Source organism: Procambarus clarkii, chromosome 46 (assembly GCF_040958095.1).
Source record: "Procambarus clarkii isolate CNS0578487 chromosome 46, FALCON_Pclarkii_2.0, whole genome shotgun sequence".
In the NCBI taxonomy this organism is placed as follows: Eukaryota; Metazoa; Arthropoda; class Malacostraca; order Decapoda; family Cambaridae; genus Procambarus; species Procambarus clarkii.
The window spans coordinates 26,902,561-26,926,913 of record NC_091195.1 but is presented as its reverse complement, the minus strand read 5'-3'; the positions used below and the strand labels follow the sequence as shown (position 1 = coordinate 26,926,913).

Genomic DNA, 24,353 nt, shown 5'->3' with positions numbered 1-24,353 from the left:
GATAATAAAGGACAAAGAAAACAATAAATCATTTTTGTAAGTGAAGGGTATTTTATTGAACATTTAAATAATCTCTAACAATGGAAAACAATATTTATGTGGAAAAATGTCCTTACAAAATCACGTATGGTTTATGTTGGTAATTCCCTCATGCCGTAAAGAGAGGTGTTCAAGTATATCCACTTCAATAATAAGTGGTAACTAGTGTGCACATTCAGCTACTGTATTGCCGCAGCAGCTATCATTACGACGGCACACAATCGTACGTTCTAAACTACACTAATGTGTCACAAAAACTACCGCGGTTCATACTTTCAAGTTGGAATACTAAACAAAAGCAAAAAATTACTTTCTATTAATTGAATAACTTTGAAAGAAAACTTAAAAATTATATACATGGTAATAATTATTTCTTGTCTTTCCGTTTCATAGAGGAAACGTCTCCATCACCGGTGAACCGTAGAGGTCACCATGAATGTCTCCATCACTGGTGAACCGTAGAGGTCACCAAGAATGTCTCCATCACTGGTGAACCGTAGAGGTCACCATGAATGTCTCCATCACTGGTGAACCGTAGAGGTCACCAAGAATGTCTCCATCACTGGTGAACCGTAGAGGTCACCATGAATGTCTCCATCACTGGTGAACCATACAGGTCACCATGAATGTCTCCATCACTGGTGAACCATACAGGTCACCATGAATGTCTCCATCACTGGTGAACCATACAGGTCACCAAGAATGTCTCCATCACTGGTGAACCGCACAGGTCACCAAGAATGTCTCCATCACTGGTGAACCATACAGGTCACCGTGAATGTCTCCATCACTGGTGAACCATACAGGTCACCATGAATGTCTCCATCACTGGTGAACCGCACAGGTCACCATGAATGTCTCCATCACTGGTGAACCGCACAGGTCACCATGAATGTCTCCATCACCGGTGAACCGTAGAGGTCACCATGAATGTCTCCATCACTGGTGAACCGTACAGGTCACCATGAATGTCTCCATCACTGGTGAACCATACAGGTCACCATGAATGTTTCCATCACTGGTGAACCATACAGGTCACCGTGAATGTCTCCATCACTGGTGAACCATACAGGTCACCGTGAATGTCTCCATCACTGGTGAACCATACAGGTCACCATGAATGTCTCCACTGGTGAACCATACAGGTCACCCTGAATGTCTCCATCACTGGTGAACCGTACAGGTCACCGTGAACTGTCTCCATCACTGGTGAACCGTAGAGGTCACCAAGAATGTCTCCATCACTGGTGAACCGTACAGGTCACCATGAATGTCTCCATCACCGGTGAACTGCACAGGTGCCCATGGTTATCATAAACCTCAGGCTGGGTTTGGGGAGTAGAAGAACCTCTGAAACCCTCTCCAGGTATGCTGCTCCGGGAAAATGGTGCGCGCTACAAGACACACTTGCTAAACATGCAGCACATTCTGTTTGGAGCAAGTTGGTGCATGCAGGACACTTTAAAACCCAAATATCACTATTCGTCTCCATAGTTTCAAGAGCCTGTAACAATATTCTACGCATTCATCAATCTGTTAATGTTTTTTATTTCTTACAGGAAAGGTACTAAATGCTAGCACCAAGAAATTATTTTATTACCTGTTAAAGATATTGGGATGTTTCAGAACAGACAGTATTTCTAAGGAAAAGAAAATGTACACAAGACAGATATTGAGAACAGTAATGTTGAAGATGAGGGAAAATTATGACCAGAAGATGAAAGTAGCATACAATTTGTACACAAAACTTCCCGTTGTGTGTGCTGCATCACTATTATTATGTTCCAGCATATAACACACTCCTCCGTGTAAGACATTCCCACTTAAAAAAAGGGGGTAGCAGGTACTCACCAAGTTGTGCTTGCAGGGGGTTGAGCTCTGGCTCTTTGGTCCCGCCTCTCAACTGTCAATCAACTGGTGAGCTTTGGTATAAGACATACTGTGCCCTATCTGCCAGTAATTACGTTATGTGCAAAATAATTATGCAAATTCATGTTCAATAATATAATGTACATTAATTAAATTGCTGGCCATATGAAGGCTTATACCTCATTTACATATACGTATGTATACAGTTTCCCGTTCTGAGAGGGGAAGCCTGTTAGACTCATCGAGGTCCCTGTAGCCCAATGTCTGCCCCAGGATACAACCCACAACAATCGACTAAGTCTCAGGGACCTATTTACTGCTAGTGTCCTGTGGCACAGTGGGCTACGTTCTCAACCCACAATTGGATATCCTGGCTTTGATCCCTGTTCGGGACAGAAATGGCAGGGCACATTTCCTTTCATTTAATGCCTCATTCACCTAGCAGTAAATAGGTAACCGAGAGTTAGGAAAGTGTTAGGTGGTTACATCCTGAGGAAGGTCAATAGTTCAATCTTGAGGGACCTCAATACACGCTTCAAGTATACATATACACGGTCTTTCTGTCCCCAACAACAGGAATTAAGTAAATAAGCTCAAGTTGCCTCATGCTCGGGAACTGAAGCCTCGAGTCAATTACTCTGGTAAATGCTGTACAGGACCGTGCATGCTGTTCAGGACCGTGCATGCTGTTCAGGACCGTGCATGCTGTTCAGGACCGTGCATGCTGTACAGGACCGTGCATGCTGTACAGGACCGTGCATGCTGTACAGGACCGTGCATGCTGTACAGGACCGTACATGCTGTACAGGACCGTGGCATGCTGTTCAGGACCGTGCATGCTGTTCAGGACCGTGGCATGCTGTTCAGGACCGTGCATGCTGTTCAGGACCGTGGCATGCTGTTCAGGACCGTGCATGCTGTTCAGGACCGTACATGCTGTACAGGACCGTGCATGCTGTTCAGGACTGTGGCATGCTGTTCAGGACCGTGCATGCTGTTCAGGACCGTGCATGCTGTACAGGACCGTGCATGCTGTACAGGACCGTGCATGCTGTACAGGACCGTGCATGCTGTACAGGACCGTGCATGCTGTACTGATGTAGCCACAACCATACTACTAAACCTACCACACAAACTGAGCTTTTGTTCATTTTCTTATTTCTCTGCAAACAACAGTTAGATATCAATGAAATAATTTAAACCATTACTAATTTATTTACATTTAGTTTTACCAATATGTTTGAGAGTTTTGTAGCAAGAATATTTTGGCAAGGTCAGATTCCTCAGTTTCACCCAAATTAAAAAAAGCTCTCTTGGATTGAATCTAATGAAGCTTCCTGGCGCTGACAAGTCACCAGATGAGACTGGTATGAACAGCTTCTCTAGTAGAGGCATCTGCCAATTGACTCGAGACAACAGCAATATGGCTTCAAACCTAGGCTACACTTGAATGTCTTATCTGAGAAAGATGAGAGAGAGAAGGGCACTGCGAGGGTGCAGTGCCCTTGTATAATAACAAATGTATAATAACAGTGTATAATAACAAATGAAAATTGTACATAAAGTAATAAATTTAAAGAGCGTGCAAATTTGGCATAAGGATCCCAAGTGAAAATGCTCGCTCATAAAGGCTCATAACCCCCTCCACTCCACAACTGTTATGAAATGCCTTTTTCTTGCGCATTTTCATTGTGATTTACATGCTACTGCTCTGTTCACATGTGGGTCTTGGTCTGCCGACAGTGTTGGTTACGTCAGTTTTCCCCGATTGAACATGTATGTCTTATGTCATATATAGGTTTGATCAGGAAAAACGAAATAGCCAACAACATTTCATGACAATAGAGGGATGGAGAGGCAGAGGTTTTAAGCCTTCACTGTGCAGGGTCAAGGCTTCGTAACATTTTCCAAGGAAGGTCTTCCACGAGGCCAAAGTGGGAACACTACAAGGGGGGACACTGAATGGCAACCAAGAGAATCCTGCAGACAGGCCATGCATCCTTACATCTAAAGACAGGAATAGAGATTAGAGCCAAGAAAATGGGCAGTAGTCAAGGTACAACATGAGCTGGAACTGGGATGGTGGAAAGATCATGCAACATGTCCAAAGTAATAACGATTGTGCTGATCTTGTCATCGTTATTACTTTATTACGTTACTTTTTGTAATTAAAAAAAGCAGCATCCACGTATCTCTCCCCTAGGAAGTATGGGATAAAATTTTGAGCAGAGGAGGGGCCTTGGAGCATTCAATTAGGAGACAAGTGACGTGGGACGACCAAAATAAATGGGCGTCAAAGATCAATTCCAAGCGGTTAGCACTATCCTTATAACACAAGTTGATTACCATAGAGTGACAAGAATGGATGGGGAAATGGTATGTTTCCTAATAAAAGTCATAGCACCAGTCTTCATCTTAAGAGAACTTTCAGCCACGACTGGTAGTCCAGGATGACACTATACAAGCTGAAAGCAGCACTGGATTAGGGTAAGAGTATCACTGCAGCAGTAGATCGTGAGATTGTCCACATAATGCCCCGAGAATAATACTCCAGGGGAAAGAGAAGAGGAGAGATCATTAAAGGCAATTAGGAATAGAGCAGTGCTTAAGCAGCTCAATACCAGGGTTAAAAACACTTCTTGGGGAACAGCCTCATATTGTAGTGGCAGAGAAAGATGTTCCGAGTTGTACCTCAAACGCATCACCGTAGCTTTGAAGTAAAAGTCGTAAACTGCCTTGAACGCCAAAAGAATGCAAATGGACTAAAATATTATACCCGTGTTCTTCAAGGCAACTAACACACAGTGAACACAATTTTAACTCAATGGAATGAATGTCCTCACTGTGTGGGAGGCATAGTGAGGGACAAAGTAAAGGACGACATTCAGTAGCTCGGGTGAAAATGAATAATGGTGCAAAAACAGGAAGATTGGACATGTGGGGAATAGCAGCATGGAGTGAAGAGGTTCCAGTCAGCCACCAGTGTGAGGGGAGAGAGGATGGGAAAATGGTCACTTATACAGGATGACAAAGACCTGCACATCCAGGTATGGAAGAGGATCAGTGTGAATGATCTACACTAGAAGATGGAGACGCGACGACGATTCGTCGCTTCCACATGACTTGATAATGGTACAGGACAGGACCGAAACGTATTTCGCTTTTCCATCTTTGGAGTTGTGGTTTGGTCATCATTTCTTCAGCCACATTATTGTGACTCATTGTCTGCATCTATACCAGAAGGAGAGCAAGTGTACAAGCTGACAAGTCAACTTGCCCAAATTCACAAGAGATGAGGATAAGGAGAGGACAAAGTGCTCTAAAAAAAACAAACAAAAAAAACTTAGGTACTTGTAAGAGTTTCGTCCTCAAAGGGCATGTCAACACTTAGAAATCGCCCAAAATGAACGAGGGGCTCCAGTAAAAGGAACAACAGGGGCTCAAGATGAAATAGAAATAAAAAATGCAGAGGAAGATCAAGAGGCAGCATATGATTTACCCATGAATATATGAGCAGCAGTGGTAATTATTAGCAGCTAAGCCTTTATCATTAAATACAACCAATCAAGTCACCAGTAAAAAGTATATTATGTATACTATGTATACTATTATGTATATTAACAAAGATGCCATTATGAGAGCAGGACAAACCTGTATGAATTAAGAGAAATCTGAGTCACTATTTAAGGAGAGTGATGCAATACAAATATGAAAACCAAGGTACCAAATGATCAGGGGTATAAATGACTGAAACAAAATAAGATACCAAATGATCAGGGGTATAAATGACTGAAACAAAATAAGATACCAAATGATCAGGGGTATAAATGACTGAAACAAAATAAGATACCAAATGATCAGGGGTATAAATGACTGAAACAAAATAATTTTTGACAACAAAATGCAAATTTTTGTTAATTCAATGGCCATGAACAAGCCTAGTATGACTAATACTAAGCTAAGACAGTTTCCAATCTTCTGTTCCGATGATGCAAAGGACAATGGGAAGAATAACGAGTCAATTAAATAAGATAAAGTTCAAGTGCAGTGAAAAGCTCTGTACCCCAGGGCACAGTCCTTGCAACACTGCTCTGTACCCCAGGGCACAGTCCTTGCAACACTGCTTTGTACCCCAGGGCACAGTCCTTGCAACACTGCTCTGTACCCCAGGGCACAGTCCTTGCAACACTGCTCTGTACCCCAGGGCACAGTCCTTGCAACACTGCTTTGTACCCCAGGGCACAGTCCTTGCAACACTGCTCTGTACCCCAGGGCACAGTCCTTGCAACACTGCTCTGTACCCCAGGGCACAGTCCTTGCAACACTGCTTTGTACCCCAGGGCACAGTCCTTGCAACACTGCTCTGTACCCCAGGGCACAGTCCTTGCAACACTGATCAGTACCCCAGGGTACAGTCCTTGCAACACTGCTCAGTACCCCAGGGTACAGTCCTTGCAACACTGCTCAGTACCCCAGGGTACAGTCCTTGCAACACTGCTCAGTACCCCAGGGCACAGTCCTTGCAACACTGATCAGTACCCCAGGGTACAGTCCTTGCAACACTGCTCAGTACCCCAGGGTACAGTCCTTGCAACACTGCTCTGTACCCCAGGGTACAGTCCTTGCAACTCTGCTCTTTCTCATTCTTATCTCGGATATAGAGAAAAATACTGTCACAGTTGTGTGTTAACCTTTGTAAGTGACACAACAATCAGCATGAAAATTTCCTCTGTGGAAGATGCCTCTGTAACCCTTCACACCACCGCCCACGGCATGAGTATGGGGTGCATAATGGCCTCTGTAACCCTTTACACCACCGCCCACGGGATGAGTATGGGGTGCATAATGAAGAACTTGAAATTGGAAGATGCTGAGACATTACAAGATGATTTTAATAAACTCTTTAAATGGGCAATGGAAAATAACATGATGTTTAAGAGTGGTAAGCTCCAGTTTCGCCCTCAAAGGGCATGTCAACACTTGGAAATCGCCCACTTAAATGAATGAGGGGCTCCAGTAAAAGGAACAACAGGGGCTCAAGATGAAATAGAAATAAACTGGTGAAAATGAGCAACTTAAAATCAAATACAGGGTATATCTTGAGAGGTTATCTTGAGAGGTTATCTTGAGATGATGTCGGGGCTTAGCATCCCCGCGGCTCGGTCCTCGACCAGGCCTCCTTTTTGTTACACTCCCTCAGGAAGCAGCCCGTAGCAGCTGTCTAACTCCCAGGTACCTATTTACTGCTAGGTAACAGGGGCATAAGGGTGAAAGAAACACTTTGCCCATATGTCTCCGCCTCCACCGGGGATCGAACCCGGAACCTCAGGACTACGAATCCAAAGCGCTATTCACCCAGCTGTCAGGCGCCTGACAGGTACAGGACACAGACTTACATAGAAGGATTGCAACATGTAAAAGATCTGGGAATAATGATATCAACCTGAACTTTAGTAAATATAACTGAGCAAACAAATCGGCAGAGAGGAAAATGATGGGATGGGAACGTTCAAATCCATAGCTATTACAGCAATGCTTATACTATTTAAACACTGCTGTTGTTCCATCTTGAGTACTACTCAGTACTCACTTTCTCTTTCAAAGCAGGAGCAATTGCTGAAACAGAGGAAATACAGAGAACATATATGGCACGCATAGCCACGATAAGATGTCTAAATGATTGGGACCATCTCAAAGTTCTCAAAATGTACTCTCAAGAAAGGAGATGAGAGATATTAAATAATATATACATGGATGATACTGAAAGGGTAGGTCCCAAATTTACACAGTAGAATAACAACATGCTGGAGCGAAAGATATGGAAGGAAATGCACAACAGAACCAGTGAGGAGCACGATCAGAAAACACACTGAACATCGGAGGTCCACGGTTGCTCATTACCCTCTCAGCAAGCATTAGAAATATTGCTGGAACAAAGGTGGATGTATTCGAGAAGCATTTAGATATGTTCCTGCAAGAAGTGCCAGATCAACCAGGTTGTAATGGATATGTGGGCCTGTGGGCCGTTTCAAGCAACAGCCTGTTGGACCAAGTTATCACAAGTCGAGCCTGGCCTCAGGCCGGGCTCGGGGAGTAGAACTTCTGAAACTCTCTCTAGATATGCTCTAGGGAAGCTTCATGTTTGACAGCATGTAGTGTGTTATTGAACATCACCCATCTTACTCAGCATTATGTAAATAAGGCTCAATAACTCAGCATTATGTAAATAAGGCTCAATGTATAATTGGATAGTAATCTGTGAAAGAAATAGGCTTTGAGAAAAGGAGGCATGTCTAAACAGCATATTTCCCTGTAATATTGGCCATGTCAATGGAGTCTATCAATATGACTACGTACCCAGCAGACCTCTACATGTTTGTGTTCGTTAAAAATAAAATGCAGGCAAAAAGCTACAATAATGTGGTTGAAAGTTAGACACCCAACCTATAAATCTGATGACCAGACCACACACTAGAAGGTGAAGGGACGACGACGTTTTGGTCCGCCCTGGACCAATCTCAAGTCGATTGAGTAGTCGACAATTGACTTGAGAATGGTCCAAGACGGACCGCAACGTCGTCGTCCCTTCACCTTCTAGTGTGTGGTCTGGTCAACATACTTTGGCCACGTTATTGTGACTCATCGCCTGCCTATAAATCTGAATGCAGTATAAAGAACTGATAACATTTCGGTCCATCCTGAACCATTATCAAGTCGTGTAATTACTCCTCTACACAGTATTCTGATTTGTGGGTTACGTGTGTAAAATAAAACATGCCAATAATCCATTCAATTAAAAACATAAATGTAATAATTTGCAGACAGTTTAGTTTTATTATGTATATCAATTCCTTTAAGCCTCCATGATAATGACAAATTACATATAAAAGACTGGAAACAAAGAGACATAAATAAAATAAAAGGTGCACAATGATTACCAACAATTAATTAAAGTATCATCATAAATTATATAAATGCAAAGGTGAGGAAAATCTCATGTTGTTGTGGAGAAAATATTTGTAGAGCCTTCAAGTACATGGATGAAATAAAGCAAAATAAATTATTCCCAACGTGCGGGTTAGACATGAACGGAACACACAGCTGTACTATAGTATCTGCATCAAGAAAAATACATTGAGGAAAGAAGAACTGACTCCTGAAGACATTAAAACAAAAATGAATTCCAGAAAGGGGGAAAAGTAATTTTCCAATGTGGACCGTACGAGCGGCACACGATGACGGTACAATGTGTTCCGAGGATCTCTCTCAATTTCCTCCGGATTGAAGGCACTAGAAATGCCCACATTGGAAGCAGGAAGAAACTGGGAGACATGCTCGGAACAAATCATACCACAGTACTGTGTCATCATGTGATGCGCGTACAGTCCACAATGGAAAATTACTTTAAAAGCAGCATAGAATAGACCACAGTAAGTTGTTTTTTCCCTGAGTGGCAAATAGTTAATATAAGCTCTAGGACAAGCTTAAGAAAAAAAAAAAAAATCCTTTGAAACTTTACAAATATTTAGGAGAAAAAAAAAAAAAACTAGCAACAACACAGTGCTTCATATCAGTATACTAACTGCTTCTCTGTTGCCTTTTATAAATAACAATTATGTATACAATTCAATATATTATTTGACATGCATTGACATTTTTGTAGCAGTTCTATGCCTTTGTAAAAATAATGAATGAGTGCGGCCGGTATACTAGTACTGTACGCGTAGCAATTTGTAATGCTGCACGACAGCATTACAAATAACGTTGAGCTCCCCGCCTCATGCAAATTCTAATACGCCAATTTCCCTCAAGTCTCTGCATATATTTAACCAAAACGAAGCAGCAAGTCAAATGTTCGTCACCACTAGCCATTCAAAAGGCAACATACGGAGCATGTCAGTCAGGCGTGGACACCATGTTGGTATTACTGGATATGGAAATTATAAAACGCAACAAAAACGCAGTTTCTTCAACGCGAGTCTCCAACAATATAGCAGTAAACCAAACAGTGGAAAACATGAAAGGAACGATCACCTGATACTTGCTCTTAAACCAAGAGCAGCCTGGTGAATAAATCACTGTGTTGTCAACAAGAATCCAAAGATATAGTTACAAAAAGTAACAAAATAAATTATTAGCAACAAAAAATGCTTTGCACAAACACTTGAAGATGGCACCGTTCACCCTTGGTTCTTGAGGTGACAATATGACAGATGGTATGTAATCACTGTGTATTACGGCCCACCAATCCCCTCCTCTCCATAGGTATTATCAAGCTTGGCTGCCATATACTGTACTGCATTACAAATGTAGTTTTAATGCAATACAATGGCAACCAACATTGTAAAATGCAAAGAAATATGTATAAAACTCCACATAAAAGATCCATATTGTCCCGTGCCATTCACTGTCTTCGCCTCAACTACTGAGCCTTGAAGAAACTGTGACAAATCCACACTTTATTTTGGTTTTTTTCCATCATCTAAATGACATGCTTATAAGTAGTGAAGGAAAAGGAGAATTATAATGGTTGAGACTCTAACTTTAGAGGAAGAGCCTGAAGAGATAGAAGACGACAGCATGCAACTGTAGGTGGCAGTCAAATGATTGCTTTGGTGGTCACTTGTAATGTTTCTCTAAAGTGTGACAACAAGACAAACTTGTAATGTTTCTCTAAAGTGTGACAACAAGACAAACTTGTAATGTTTCTCTAAAGTGTGACAACAAGAGCAACCACAAACTTGTAATGTTTCTCTAAAGTGTGACAACAAGAGCAACCACAAACTTGTAATGTTTCTCTAAAGTGTGACAACAAGAGCAACCACAAACTTGTAATGTTTCTCTAAAGTGTGACAACAAAAGTAACCACAAACTTGTAATGTTTCTCTAAAGTGTGACAACAAGAGCAACCACAAACTTGTAATGTTTCTCTAAAGTGTGACAACAAGAGCAACCACAAACTTGTAATGTTTCTCTAAAGTGTGACAACAAGACAAACTTGTAATGTTTCTCTAAAGTGTGACAACAAAAGCAACCACAAACTTGTAATGTTTCTCTAAAGTGTGACAACAAAAGCAACCACAAACTTGTAATGTTTCTCTAAAGTGTGACAACAAGACAAACTTGTAATGTTTCTCTAAAGTGTGACAACAAGAGCAACCACAAACTCCACTAATACTCACAACTTGACTTAAAGTGCTAGCCAGACATGTAAGTACTCTTGCCTCTTTACGCTTTACTTTACTTCTTCTTCTGTCTACTTATATGCACTTTTATATTGCCAATATTTTGAGATGCAGACAATCAAGAGTGACAACAGATGGAGTGGACAGGTTAAAGTCAGTAAATGTTGTATGGTAACCGTATCAAATTTCCCCAAAAAAATCATCTTTAAATAAAAGCAAATATCAAACATTTTAATCCATGGTTATTCAAGAAAGTAATGAAATTTGTCTGCAATTATCCCCCCCCCTATTACGTAGTGTGTCAGGAATGATTTACACAGCACAAAACCTATAGGAAAATTTCCTGCTAAACACCTCGTTAACTATGGAGACTATAAAAATGTGTCGCACAGGGAGGATACCCAGCGGGCAAACGTGCTCGACTAACAGTTGATCAACACAGGATCAAAATTATCAATGTTGATTTGCCCGAGGGTATTGAGAACAACACAGGCTGGAGGATCAATCAATCCCTCAACCTGGTCATCAATCTAGTACAGTTATCCGGACACTTGTGCGGACTGCACGCTGGCTAACGTGCCTCTGGAGTGAAATAACGCACATTTATCACATGCATTCATTAATGAAATTTGTATTAAAACTGCCTCAATGTATATATAAACTGTTTACATTGGGTCAAAACAATAAAGAGGTGGTAAAAGGAGTGCTCCTGGCACCACTTGTGCAGGGGACTGCTGGGAGGTAGATTAATTCTCACATCTCCACACACAGCTTTAAAAATATTTTCTTCCAATACTTTGACTGCCTGCAAGACGCATGGTAATTCCCATACTAAGAAAGCGTAACTATCCATGCATAGGGTTTCTTCCACGGATTGTCCTGTTTTCTGTGTTCTCATTTGTTTTCTATTCCTTTTTACCTTTATCGATTTTCAATCTCTCACCACCAATGGTTTTTATTATTGCTTTAACTGCAGGGGCGTAGAGCGGCCAGCCAGCGAACACCACGTGTCCGGAGAAGTAGAGAGAAGTGTAGAAACTCCACCACCTGAAATCATTTCCAAATGCAATAAGTAACACGTACGAGGCTCAAATAGTATATACCGTAATTTATTAACATTGTTTTGTAATGATGATATACGCATTCAAATCAAACACACATCGTGCCAAAAACTGTAAGCACATTCAATACGGTTTCGAAAACTGACAACACTTGAGCTCGGCGTATGGATAAACACTTTAGAATTAAGAATAAAAGTGGAGTTTACGTCAGATACGTTACTGCTTTCCATTTTCATGGGATTGGAAAGCATTCAGTCTTTATTGAGACAATATTTTTTAATAGTTCATTATGCACACATAAGTATAGTATTGCACTCTATACCACATCATACACACTAGTAAGTAATTCATATAAACTAACACTGAATACAATGAAACACAAATTTGTAGGTGAACTGTTTGTCTCCCCTACGTGCTGAGATGGTACCATCTACTAGGTCGCACCAGCCATCGAGTTCTATAGGCACACTAGATACCCGCGCCAGAGACTGGCACACTCACAGAGGCACATTGAGCGGTGACATATATGTTCACCCCCATCCTTTCCATCCTCACCGGGGAATGCAACCAGAAAATCAGCAACAAACCACCGCTGGTCTCAAGAAACACCGAAGCTTTGAAACCCACCTAAAGAACTCTCCAACTATGTAAACAAATGATCAAATTCTCTTGGAATTAGCATGAGCTCATTCGTCACACCTGCCCCACTTGTTTGGCGGTTGTGGAAAAAATATATCTAACCATGTCCCTTTATAGGCAACAGAAACAAATGGCAGAACATCTTAAATGCTCCACTCTATCTCAAGTATGACAAAGATGGCTATGCAGAGAAATAGAAATGACTGCGTTAAAGATGCAAGAATCATATAAAATCCAGGAGAGACAAAGAGTAAAAGGACCACAAGTGAAATAGAGGGGAGGATCCAAATTTTTTTTTTTCCTAAGCAAAATTTAGAAGAAAATCTACATCCTGCATTGGATGGAACATTCACAGATGACAACAAAGAAATGAGTGAAATACTGAGGTTACAGTACGATCCAGTTTTCAGTTAATGCCTTAACGCGTTGCAGATCAATGATTCAAACGAATTCTTAATGAACGTGACACTACCATCGATCCATATGTCAGATGCTACCCTAACCCTACAGAACTCTGAAGTAGCCATAGACATGCACTCTGCACCAGGCCCAGATTCCTGAAATTCTATATTCAAGAACTGCAAAAACATCACAGGACCTAAACATCCTTTGGAGATGGAGCCTATATAATCTTCTTGAGGTTATCTTGAGATGATTTCGGGGTTTTTTAGTGTCCCCGCGGCCCGGTCCTTGACCAGGCCTCCACCCCCAAGAAGCAGCCCGTGACAGCTGACTAACACCCAGGTACTTATTTTACTGCTAGTTAACAGGGGCATAGGGTGAAAGAAACTCTGCCCCTTGTTTCTCGCCGGCGCCTGGGATCGATCCCAGGACCACAGGATCACAATTCCAGCGTGCTGTCCGCTCGGCCGACCGGCTCCCTAGAATGGAGTTATCCCTGACATACTTCAAGCAGCAGAGATCATGCCACTTCACAAATGAGGTAGTAAAGCAGATGCAAAAAATTATACACCTATAGAAAAATTATAGCTCCCCTCTAATAGAGGGGAGCTGATCGGCCGAGCGGACAGCACACTGGACTTGTGATCCTATGGTCCCGGGTTCGATCCCGGGCGCCAGCGAGAAACGATGGGCAGAGTTTCTTTCACCTTATGCCCCTGTTACCTAGCAGTAAATAGGTATCTGGGAGTTAGTCAGCTGTCACGGGCTGCTTCCTGGGGGGTGGAGGCCTGGTCGAGGACCGGGCCGCGGGGACACTAAAAAAGCCCCGAAATCAACTCAATATAACATTGCATATTATAAAAATGTTTGAAAAAGAGTACCAAGAAGTAAGATCACAAAAACACATGAATCAGTGTGTACAAAACCCTGGACAATGCTGGTGCAGAACAGGGCGCTCCTGCCTCTCACAGTTGCTAGACCACTATGGCATAGTCTTAGATATCGTGGAAGACAAACAAAATGTTAATGTAATATACAGTACAGGACATATATTTCTCAAATCTTTCGACAAATGTGACCATGGAGGTGACCATTATCCCTGGTGGAAATAAATGGTAAGAGTTTCTTTCATCCTGATGCCCCTTTTCACCTAGTAGTAAATAAGTACCTGGGAGTTAGACAGCTGCTACGGGCTGCTTCCTGGGGATGTGTAACTAAAAGGAGGCCTGGTTGAGGACTGGGCCATGAGGACGCTAAGCCCCGAAATCATCTCAAGATAACCTCAAGAAGAAGGTGTTATTGCACACACAAAAGGAACTATTGTTCAAGCAGGGAGAAGGATCTTTAAGTTCCTAACAAACAGAACCCAGAGTGTAATAGTCAACAAAGTCAAATCTGAATCAACCACTGTGAAAAGCTCAAGTCCCCCAGGGTACTGAACTATCAACCACTGTGAAAAGCTCAAGTCCCCCAGGGTACTGAACTATCAACCACTGTGAAAAGCTCAAGTCCCCCAGGGTACTGAACTATCAACCACTGTGAAAAGCTCAAGTCCCCCAGGGTACTGAACTATCAACCACTGTGAAAAGCTCAAGTCCCCCAGGTACTGAACTTGCTTCGGTACCTCATCCTCATATCAAACATAGAGAAGAGTACAAACTGGAGTTCGTTATCAACCTTTGCTAGGATTTTTATGAGTATCTTGAGGTTATCTTGAGATGATTTCGGGGCTTTAGTGTCCCCGCGGTCCGGTCCTCGACCAGGCCTCCACCCCTAGGAAGCAGCCCGTGACAGCTGACTAACACCCAGGTACCTATTTTACTGCTAGGTAACAGGGGCATATGGTGAAAGAAACTCTGCCCATTGTTTCTCGCCGGCGCCTGGGATCGAACCCAGGACCACAGGATCACAAGTCCAGTGTGCTGTCCGCTCGGCCGACCGGCTCCCGGAGTAGACAATATAGAGGACACAGCAAACTTCCAATCACATCTTTTAATGGGCCACAGAAAATTCCATGATGTTTAATGAGGATAAGTTCCAATTACTGTACTGCACTATGGAAAAAAACAAAAACATCGGAACAGAAACCACTTATGAAACACAGTCAAACCTCACTATTGAAAGAAAAAGCCATGTCAAAAATTTAGAAGCAATGCTGTTGGAAGACCTTTTTTTTTTAAAGAACACAACAAAATAGACAAACTTTCAAAGAACACAACACTGTGCCAGAGGTGCCATAGTCACAATCAAAGAACACTATAAACATCAGAGGTCCAGTGAAGAACAGATGTGCCATAGTCACAATCAGAGAACACTGTATAAACCTCAGAGGTCCAGTGAAGAGCAGAGGTGCCATAGTCACAATCAGAGAACACTGTATAAACATCAGAGGTCTAAGGTTGTTCAACACCCTCCCAGCGAGCATAAGAAATATTGCCGGAACAACCATGGACATCTTCAAGATAAAACTAGATCATTTTCTCCAAGGACCAACTGGGCTGTGGTGGATATGTGAGCCTGCAGGCTGCTGCAAGCAACAGCCTGGTGGACCAAAGTCTCACAAGTCAAGCCTGACCTCGGGCCGGGCTTGGGGAGTAAAAGACCTCCCAGAACCCCATCAAGCAGGCATCAATTTGCAGCACCCTATGTCACGACAACATCCATGAAAGGCTCTCAAACTCCAAGCAACAGCCTGGTGTACCAAACTCTCACAAGTCAAGCTTGGTCTTGGGCCGGGCATGGGGAGTAGAAGAACTCCCAGAACCCCATCAACCAGGTATCAACCAGGTATTAAAGTAGCCGTCACAACTGGAAAGCCTGTAAAATGATACATAAAAACAGGGGTTGTAGTGCCAATTTTATAAGTGCCAAAGTTCTGGTGGGCCTGACAAAAGCCTGTCATTTCCTATCCTGTTTCAATGTATGTCACACGATTATGTATTTCTCGTTTGTTCTTGCTAACTATCATAAAACTAGTGTTGAATGTAATGAAACGCCATTTTCTGGGTGAGACTCAGAGGCTCCCCGGAGCTATCCAGGCTGATTTGGATATATTAGCTTTCTGGCATCAGTCAATGTGCATGGAGTTCTTGTGTACCGGGGAACACGAGCCAGACCCTGGCCCCCTCAGAGAGGCATGAGGAGCAATGGTCTATAGAATTCCCCATGTGGTTTGGAGCATTCTGTCTGCCATCAACCAGGTCTGGCACCCAGAGAGATAAGCTCCCCAAAACAGACCCCTATTCTGGTGAAAATATTGCTACCAAAAGCCGAACGGGTGGACAAAACTCCCTAAACGAAAATTAGCAAACGAGCATAGCGTCATCACGTTGCCATACCTGTGTCTGCGCAGCTCTCCTTCCCTCCCCGGGAGAGTGGGAGCCTCAGACCTTCGCACCAGCAATCCACCCTTCAGTTCTTAGCCTGGATGTCAAAATACGCGAAAAACACCGCCGACTGGAGGGAGAGAAGGTGCCTGGAAGCCTCCGGGTTACATCCAGAAAAATTGTGTTTCATTACATTCAGCACTGGTTTTCTGGGGAAAGCGCCATCGGCTCCTCGGAGCTAACTAATCAAAGACAAGGAAAAACAGGGACATACCCGGGCGGCAGCCAATCCTCACTCCTCAACGTGAGGTCGAGACAACTGGCTGCAACTGCCGACCCAATGCGACACAGGCTCTAGTAGGTCCAGCGACACTGACAAGGTAGCGAGTGGCCAGGACCTTGTTCGACCTCCAAAAACTCAATGCCCAAATGTCAACCCAAGACATGTTGCCAAAGACGGCAGCCAAAGCAGCAAACGTACGAACGTCATAAGCACGAGGATAGACCACAGGCTGGCTAGACTTAATAACCCTGCGGACGACCCGGGAGACCCGAGCAACTGGACACAAATAACGGCGGAGAGCCGCAACCGGACACAACACACGACGCACCCTCTGACCAACCAAGCAACAACCACCCAAGGACCACTCCAGAAAGCAGCAGTCTCATTCTTCGCCAGAAAAGAAGGAGACGGCTGGAAGTGTACAAACCTACCACCAGGACCACAAGAACAGGAAACCCCTGCGCCAGAGGGGAGCATAAAGCTCCCCGACCCGACCCCCCGAGGCCAATACCAACAGGAAAAAGCCTTAAAAAAACAATCCTGAACTGAAGGGGCCACAGAAACCGAGGAGAAGAGAGAAAAGAGAGAACCGGTCCAAAGATCAGGATGACTCAGGGGGTGCATGAGCACGCCTGAGGTGAAACAAAGCACGAGACAGCTTGCAGAATGGAGCAGACATCGATAACGAACACAAGCTGGAGCGACTCCACCAGCGCCGCACGATACAAGGCAACAGTATTCGGCGTAAGATGACGGTCCTGAAAAACCACGAAAGGAAGAACAAAACAACCTTCGGTATCAGTGTCTGAAGTAAATCCACTAAGTGATAGGCAAAACCAGAAGAACGCCAGGAAACTTCATACTGCCGCCGAGACGAAGCACGCAGGTGGGAGACCAACAACAAAGCCACCTGCACACCATACACGCCATGATAGACTCGAGTCAGAAACTCCAGATGCGGAGACTTGAGGAGAACGAACGAACCAACCTCAACACCTATAGAAACAGACCATGCCACAAGGCACAGAAACTGACACCAAAACAGGAGCCAGAGGCACATGACCTGCCAGTATCACATCAGCCAAGAACTGAAGGGTGGATCGCCTGCACGAGGGTCTGGGGCTCCCCCCTACCCCTCCCAGGGATTTAGGGGGGGGGGGTTGCACAGACTGCGGCGCAGCAATGTGATGACGTCAAGCGCGTTTGTTAATTTTCATTTGGGAAGTTCTATCCACTCGTTCGGCTTTTGGTAGCAATATTTTCCCCAGAATAGAGGTTTGTTTTGGGGTGCCTATGTTTCTGGCTGCCAGACCCAATCAATGGCAGATATAGAATGCTCCCAACCACACGGGGGTTTCTATAGGCCATTGCTCCCCGTGCATCACTGAGGGGGCCAGGTTCTAGATCGTGGTCCCCGGTAGGTCTAGAACTCCATGCACATTGACTGATGTCAGAAAGCTAATATATCCATATCAGCCAGGATAGCTCCAGAGAAGCCTATGCCCCCCCCCCCCCAGATAATATAATTATCAAACGGCTAAAGAAAAAACATCAATCATGTACTTATCAATTCAAGAAGTTAAGACACTTAGTGCTCACAAAATGCAACCAGTGATAAGTTTCACAATAGTTTCCACAAAGGGTCAGATGTAAGATATTTTGTAGGGTGTAAAGCAACTTTTGTCTGCCGATCTGTTGTACCGCAGCCATCATATGTCATATGGCTCAGGATTCCACTGAACTAGAGGAGGTCCATGTAGTTTAACAAACAAAAGTGCTGATACTGTACATGATTTGTGAGAGTTCTTGAGCGTGTTGTTGTTGTTATCAGGTTCATGTGACTGAATTCCCTCTCACACTCACCAGTACTATCTTGAGGTTATCTTGAGATGATTTCGAGGCTTTAGTGTCCCCGGGGTCCGGTCCTCGACCAGGCCTCCACCCCCAGGAAGCAGCCCGTGACAGCTGACTAACTCCCAGGTACCTATTTACTGCTAGGTAACATGGGCATTCAGGGTGAAAGAAACTTTGCCCATTTGTTTCTGCCTCGTGCGGGAATTGAACCCGCGCCACAGAATTACGAGTCCTGCGCGCTATCCACCAGGCTACGAGGCCCCTAAATAGCAGGAATAACTTATAAACAGCTCGGTAATGGGAGTAAATCTTGGGGGACGCAGCATCCATGATTCTCCACATAGTCTCTAAAGGCATTTAGTGCAGAGTTAGAAGAAAGCTTAAGCCTCTTACAGCGATAATATTTCAGCTTCTTCGTAATTAGGAGGTATTTCATCAGGCCAGTAGTCTTTTTCAAGGACACATATTTCACCAAGCAGTGATTTATACATACTTTGAGGTCCAGAAGTTTGGGAGCCTTTCATGGATGTTGTCGTGACATAGGGTGCTGCAAATTGATGCCCGCTTGATGGGGTTCTGGGAGGTCTTCTACTCCCCAAGCCCGGCCCGAGGCCAGGCTTGACTTGTGAGAGTTTGGTCCACCAGGCTGTTGCTTGGAGCGGCCCGCAGGCCCACATATCTACCACAACCTGGTTGGTCCGGAACTTCTTGGAGAAAATGATCTAGTTGTCTCTTGAAGATGTCCACGGTTGTTCCGGCAATATTTCTTATGGACCCTGTGTTCTGAACACGGAATAGGCCGTGTTCTGAGCACGGAATGCAGTCCCATTGCAATGTCAACACCACTTTGCTTTTGTAGTTCCAGTAAGCCTGGTTGACCAGTCCAGCAACGAGGAGGCCTGGTCGATGACTGGGCCACGGGGACGCTAAGCCCCGGAACAACTCCAAGGTAACTCCAAAGTAAGCCTAAGTGATCCGAGTATGGTCTGTCATTCTGAGCTAAATAATATGCAGAACACATATATGAACAAGTTGTCTTTAGATGTGAAGCAAAAATGGCATCACACAATTTTCCAAGAGCATCTTCACTAGCTACATTTTCAACACACTTTGTTTAGTTACCTTAAATCTATAACTTCTTGTTCTTGAAGTTCCAGGACTCAGGAATTCTTCCCTCTCAATTTGAGCAATTCCCATTACTATTTTGTATGTAATGATCATATCGCCTCTTTTTCTTCTTATAGTTTTGGCATATTTAATGCCTCTAACCTCTCCTCGTAGCTCTTGTCCTTCAGTTCTGGGAGCCACTTAGTAGCATGTCTTTGCATCTTTTCCAGTTTGTTGATGTCCTTCTTAAGATATGGGCACCACACAACAGCTGCATATTCCAGCTTGGGTCTAACAAAGTTCGTGAACAATTTCTTTATTATTTCTCCATCTATGTATTTAAAAGCAATTCTGAAGTTAGAAAGTGTAGCATAGGCTCCTCGCACAATGTTCTTAATATGGTCCTCAGGTGACCGTTTTTTTTTTTATCTAGAACCACCCCAGATCTCTTTCTTTGTCAGAATTCTTTAAAGATTCCTCAATGTTCTCCAGTTCCACATTCCATAACATGGTATTTATTCACATTAAATTCCATTTGTCAAGTAGTGCTCCATATACTTATTTCGTCCAGGTCTTCTTGAAGAGCATAACAATCATCTACATTTTCTATCTTCCCCAGTATCTTAGCATCAGCAAACATGTTCATATAATTCTGTATTCCATCTGGTAGATCGTTAATGTAGACAATGAACATTACCGGTGCAAGAACTGAGCCCTGTGGTACTCCACTTGTGACATTTCTCCAGTCCGATACATTGCCTCTGATTACGGCCCTCATTTTTCTGTCAATTAAAACATTTTTCATCCATGGTAGCTGTAGCTGTGGGTGCTACCCACAGCTGATTGTAATTAGCTAAGTGTAGTTACAGGAGTTGAGCTATGCTCGTGGTGTCCCGTCTTCCCAGCACTCTTTGTTGTATAATGCTTTGAAACTATTGACGGTTTTGGCCTCCACCACCACCTCACTTAGCTTGCTCCAACCATCTACCACTCTATTTGCAAAAGAAAACTTTTTAATATTTTATCAGCACCTTTATTTCCTTACCTTGAATCTGTGTCCTCTTGTTCGTGCAGTTACCAGTTTCAGGAATTCCTCTTTTTTTCAATTTGGTTGATTCCTGTTAGTATTTTTTAAGTGATGATCATATCATCTTTTCCATTCACCTGGGCTGTAGAAGGCTTGAATCATGGACCCCATCTGTGTGAGGCCGAAGCTGTATCATTTGAGCTATTGAGTAGTTTTAATAAGAAAAGTCTCCAGAAGCAGCATCCTGCTGCCAAAGTGAATATTTTGACTTTCCTGGACTACTACTGAAGCTCAGAGGAATTACTTATCCACACCCACGTCATGTATAAGTTGTCCTTGTTAACACTACTCAATAGCTGGGTTGATAGGGCTACGGCCTCACACGTGAGGCCCGCAGTGACAGTCTCCTAGACCTCAAGTGAATGCATTGTTTATTTCCATGGAAGTGTGGATGAGAATTTATATCACCTCTTTTTCTTCTCTCTTCTAGTTTTGGCATGTTTAACGCCTCTAGCCTCTGCTCGTAATTATGTTTTTCAGTTCAAGAAGCCCTGTTGTAGTGTGTCGTTGCACCTTTTCCAGTTTATTTATTTGCTTCTTGACATTTGGGCATCATACAAGTGCTGCATATTCCAATTTTGGTCTCACAAAAGTCATTAACAGTTTCTTTAGGATTTTACCTGTGAAATACTCAATATAATTAAAAGCAAGTCAGAAGTTGGAAAGTGATGCATACGTTCCTCTCACAATGATGTGTGTGTGTTCCTCTGGTGACAGCTTACTATTCAAAACCACCCCCAGGTCTTGTTCTTTATTAGAGTTCTGTAATTCCATTCCACATAATTTGTAAGTTGTGTGTGGTCTATTTTCTCTGATTCTACATTCAATAACATGACATTTTTTCACACTGAATTCCATTTGTCACCTGATGCTCCAAGCACTTATTTTATCTAAATCAATTTGAACGGCATTACAAACGTCTGCATCTCTTATCTTCCCCCAGTATCTTACCATCATCTGCAAACATGTTCATATAATTCTGTATTCCTTCTGATAGATGGTTTATGTAGATGATAAACATTACTGGCGCAAGAACCTAACCCTGTGGTACTTTACTAGTAACACTCCTTCATTCAGATACATTGTGTCTGATTACTGCCCTCATCTGTCAGTTAGAAAACTTCTCATCCATATCAAAGGTCTCCCAGTCACCTCTTCAGCATGTTCTAGTTTCCAGAATGGCCTCTTGTGTGGGACCATTATCAAAAGCCTTTTTTAGGCCCAGATAGACACAGTCAACCAAACCATCTCTTTCATGTAGCATCTCTGTGGCTCTCACAAAAGCTAAGTAGATTTGTTACACAGAATCTTCCTGTTCGAAAACCATAAAGTCTGTCCGTTATTATGTCATTACTCTCCAGGTGTTCAACCCATTTGGCTTTAACTGTTTTTTCTAGTGTTTTGACTACCACGCTTGTTAATGACACGGCTCTATAATTTAGAGCTTCCTCTCGACTACCATTATTATAAACTGGCTCTATGTTTGCCATTTTCCATTTATCTGCTAAGATTCCTGTGCATAAGGATGTCTGGAATATTAATTGGAGCAAGGGGTCCATATTACTTGGAGAAGAAATAAAGTGGTTGTATAAACAACCACTTTGTTTCTTCCTAGCCACACAAGCAATTTTTCAACTTCGTCTTGAGATACCTCTATGTATACCTCGGGGAGCTGGTCGGCCGAGCGGACAGCATGCTGGACGTGTGATCCTGTGGTCCTGGGTTTGATCTCAGGCGCCGGCGAGAAACAATGGGCAGAGTTTCTTTCACCCTATGCCCCTGTTACCTAGCAGTAAAATAGGTACCTGGGTGTTAGTCAGCTGTCACGGGCTGCTTCCTGGGGGTGGAGGCCTGGTCAAGGACCGGGCCGCGGGGACACTAAAAAGCCCCGAAATCATCTCAAGATATGTATTACATGGAGTGTTCTATAATTGGTATTTGGTCCGGCTCTCTGAAATCCTCATTTAGTACAAACACGCTTTGGAACTGTCTATTTAGCATTTCACATATTTCTTTCTCATTCTCAGTAGACTTGTTCCCCATTCTCAATCTCTGGATTTTATCTTTATGTTAAGTGAGAAAGTTGTGGAGGCCAAATCATCAGTAGTTTCAAAGGATTACGCGACAAAGAGTGCTGGAAAGACGGGACACCACAAGCATAGCTCTCATCCTGTAACTATAACTTAGGTAACTACACCCACCCACACATGCACGCTCTTGCCGGCCGGCTGCTTACATACATACAATCACAGGTACACTAGTTACAAGTATTTATAATGCATGAACATGCAATAAAATTACTTGAGAATTATTTGGATCCATAATATATTGGGATTAAATATGCAATCACAACTTAAAGGCAACAATGAGCACAATGTTTGGCACTCAAACTTAGGGCCAAGAGTATACAGTACTTATAGAACATAACACTGGGTATATATATTGCAATATACACTGGAATGGGTATACATTGGTGGTCATAACAGCTGCCATTCCCACTGAGCTGGTGAAAATATATATCACCAGTCACTGTGCCTCTGTGAGTGGGCCAGTCACTGTGCCTCTGTGAGTGGGCCAGTCACTGTGCCTCTGTGAGTGGGCCAGTCACTGTGCCTCTGTGAGTGGGCCAGTCACTGTGCCTCTGTGAGTGGGCCAGTCACTGTGCCTCTGTGAGTGGGCCGGTTACTGGGCCTCTGTGAGTGGGCCGGTTACTGGGCCTCTGTGAGTGGGCCAGTCACTGTGCCTCTGTGAGTGGGCCGGTTACTGGGCCTCTGTGAGTGGGCCGGTTACTGGGCCTCTGTGAGTGGGCCAGTCACTGGGCCTCTGTGAGTGGGCCAGTCACTGTGCCTCTGTGAGTGGGCCGGTTACTGGGCCTCTGTGAGTGGGCCGGTCACTGGGCCTCTGTGAGTGGGCCAGTCACTGTGCCTCTGTGAGTGGGCCGGTTACTGGGCCTCTGTGAGTGGGCCGGTTACTGGGCCTCTGTGAGTGGGCCAGTCACTGGGCCTCTGTGAGTGGGCCAGTCACTGGGCCTCTGTGAGTGGGCCGGTCACTGGGCCTCTGTGAGTGGGCCAGTCACTGTGCCTCTGTGAGTGGGCCGGTTACTGGGCCTCTGTGAGTGGGCCAGTCACTGTGCCTCTGTGAGTGGGCCGGTTACTGGGCCTCTGTGAGTGGGCCGGTCACTGGGCCTCTGTGAGTGGGCCAGTCACTGTGCCTCTGTGAGTGGGCCGGTTACTGTGCCTCTGTGAGTGGGCCGGTTACTGGGCCTCTGTGAGTGGGCTAGTCACTGGGCCTCTGTGAGTGGGCCAGTCACTGGGCCTCTGTGAGTGGGCCAGTCACTGGGCCTCTGTGAGTGGGCCAGTCACTGGGCCTCTGTGAGTGGGCCAGTCACTGGGCCTCTGTGAGTGGGCCAGTCACTGGGCCTCTGTGAGTGGGCCAGTCACTGGGCCTCTGTGAGTGGGCCAGTCACTGGGCCTCTGTGAGTGGGCCAGTCACTGGGCCTCT

The 24,353-nt window shown here is 43.9% G+C and overlaps 1 protein-coding gene across 3 annotated transcripts in view; it reads right to left on the bottom strand.

Moving 5' to 3' along the window:
* Positions 1-28: 28 nt before the first annotated feature.
* nes (lysophosphatidylcholine acyltransferase 3 protein nessy) overlaps positions 29-24,353 on the bottom strand; it is a 176,810-nt gene continuing 152,485 nt past the window's right edge. For 2 of the 3 annotated variants that reach the window (XM_045762571.2, XM_045762570.2), the window contains exon 11: positions 29-12,140. In XM_045762571.2, coding sequence (XP_045618527.2) covers positions 11,999-12,140 — 142 coding nt within the window. In that variant the 3' untranslated portion in view covers positions 29-11,998. The remainder of the gene's footprint in view (positions 12,141-24,353) is intronic. The other variant, XR_011222190.1, reaches the window with a different exon arrangement.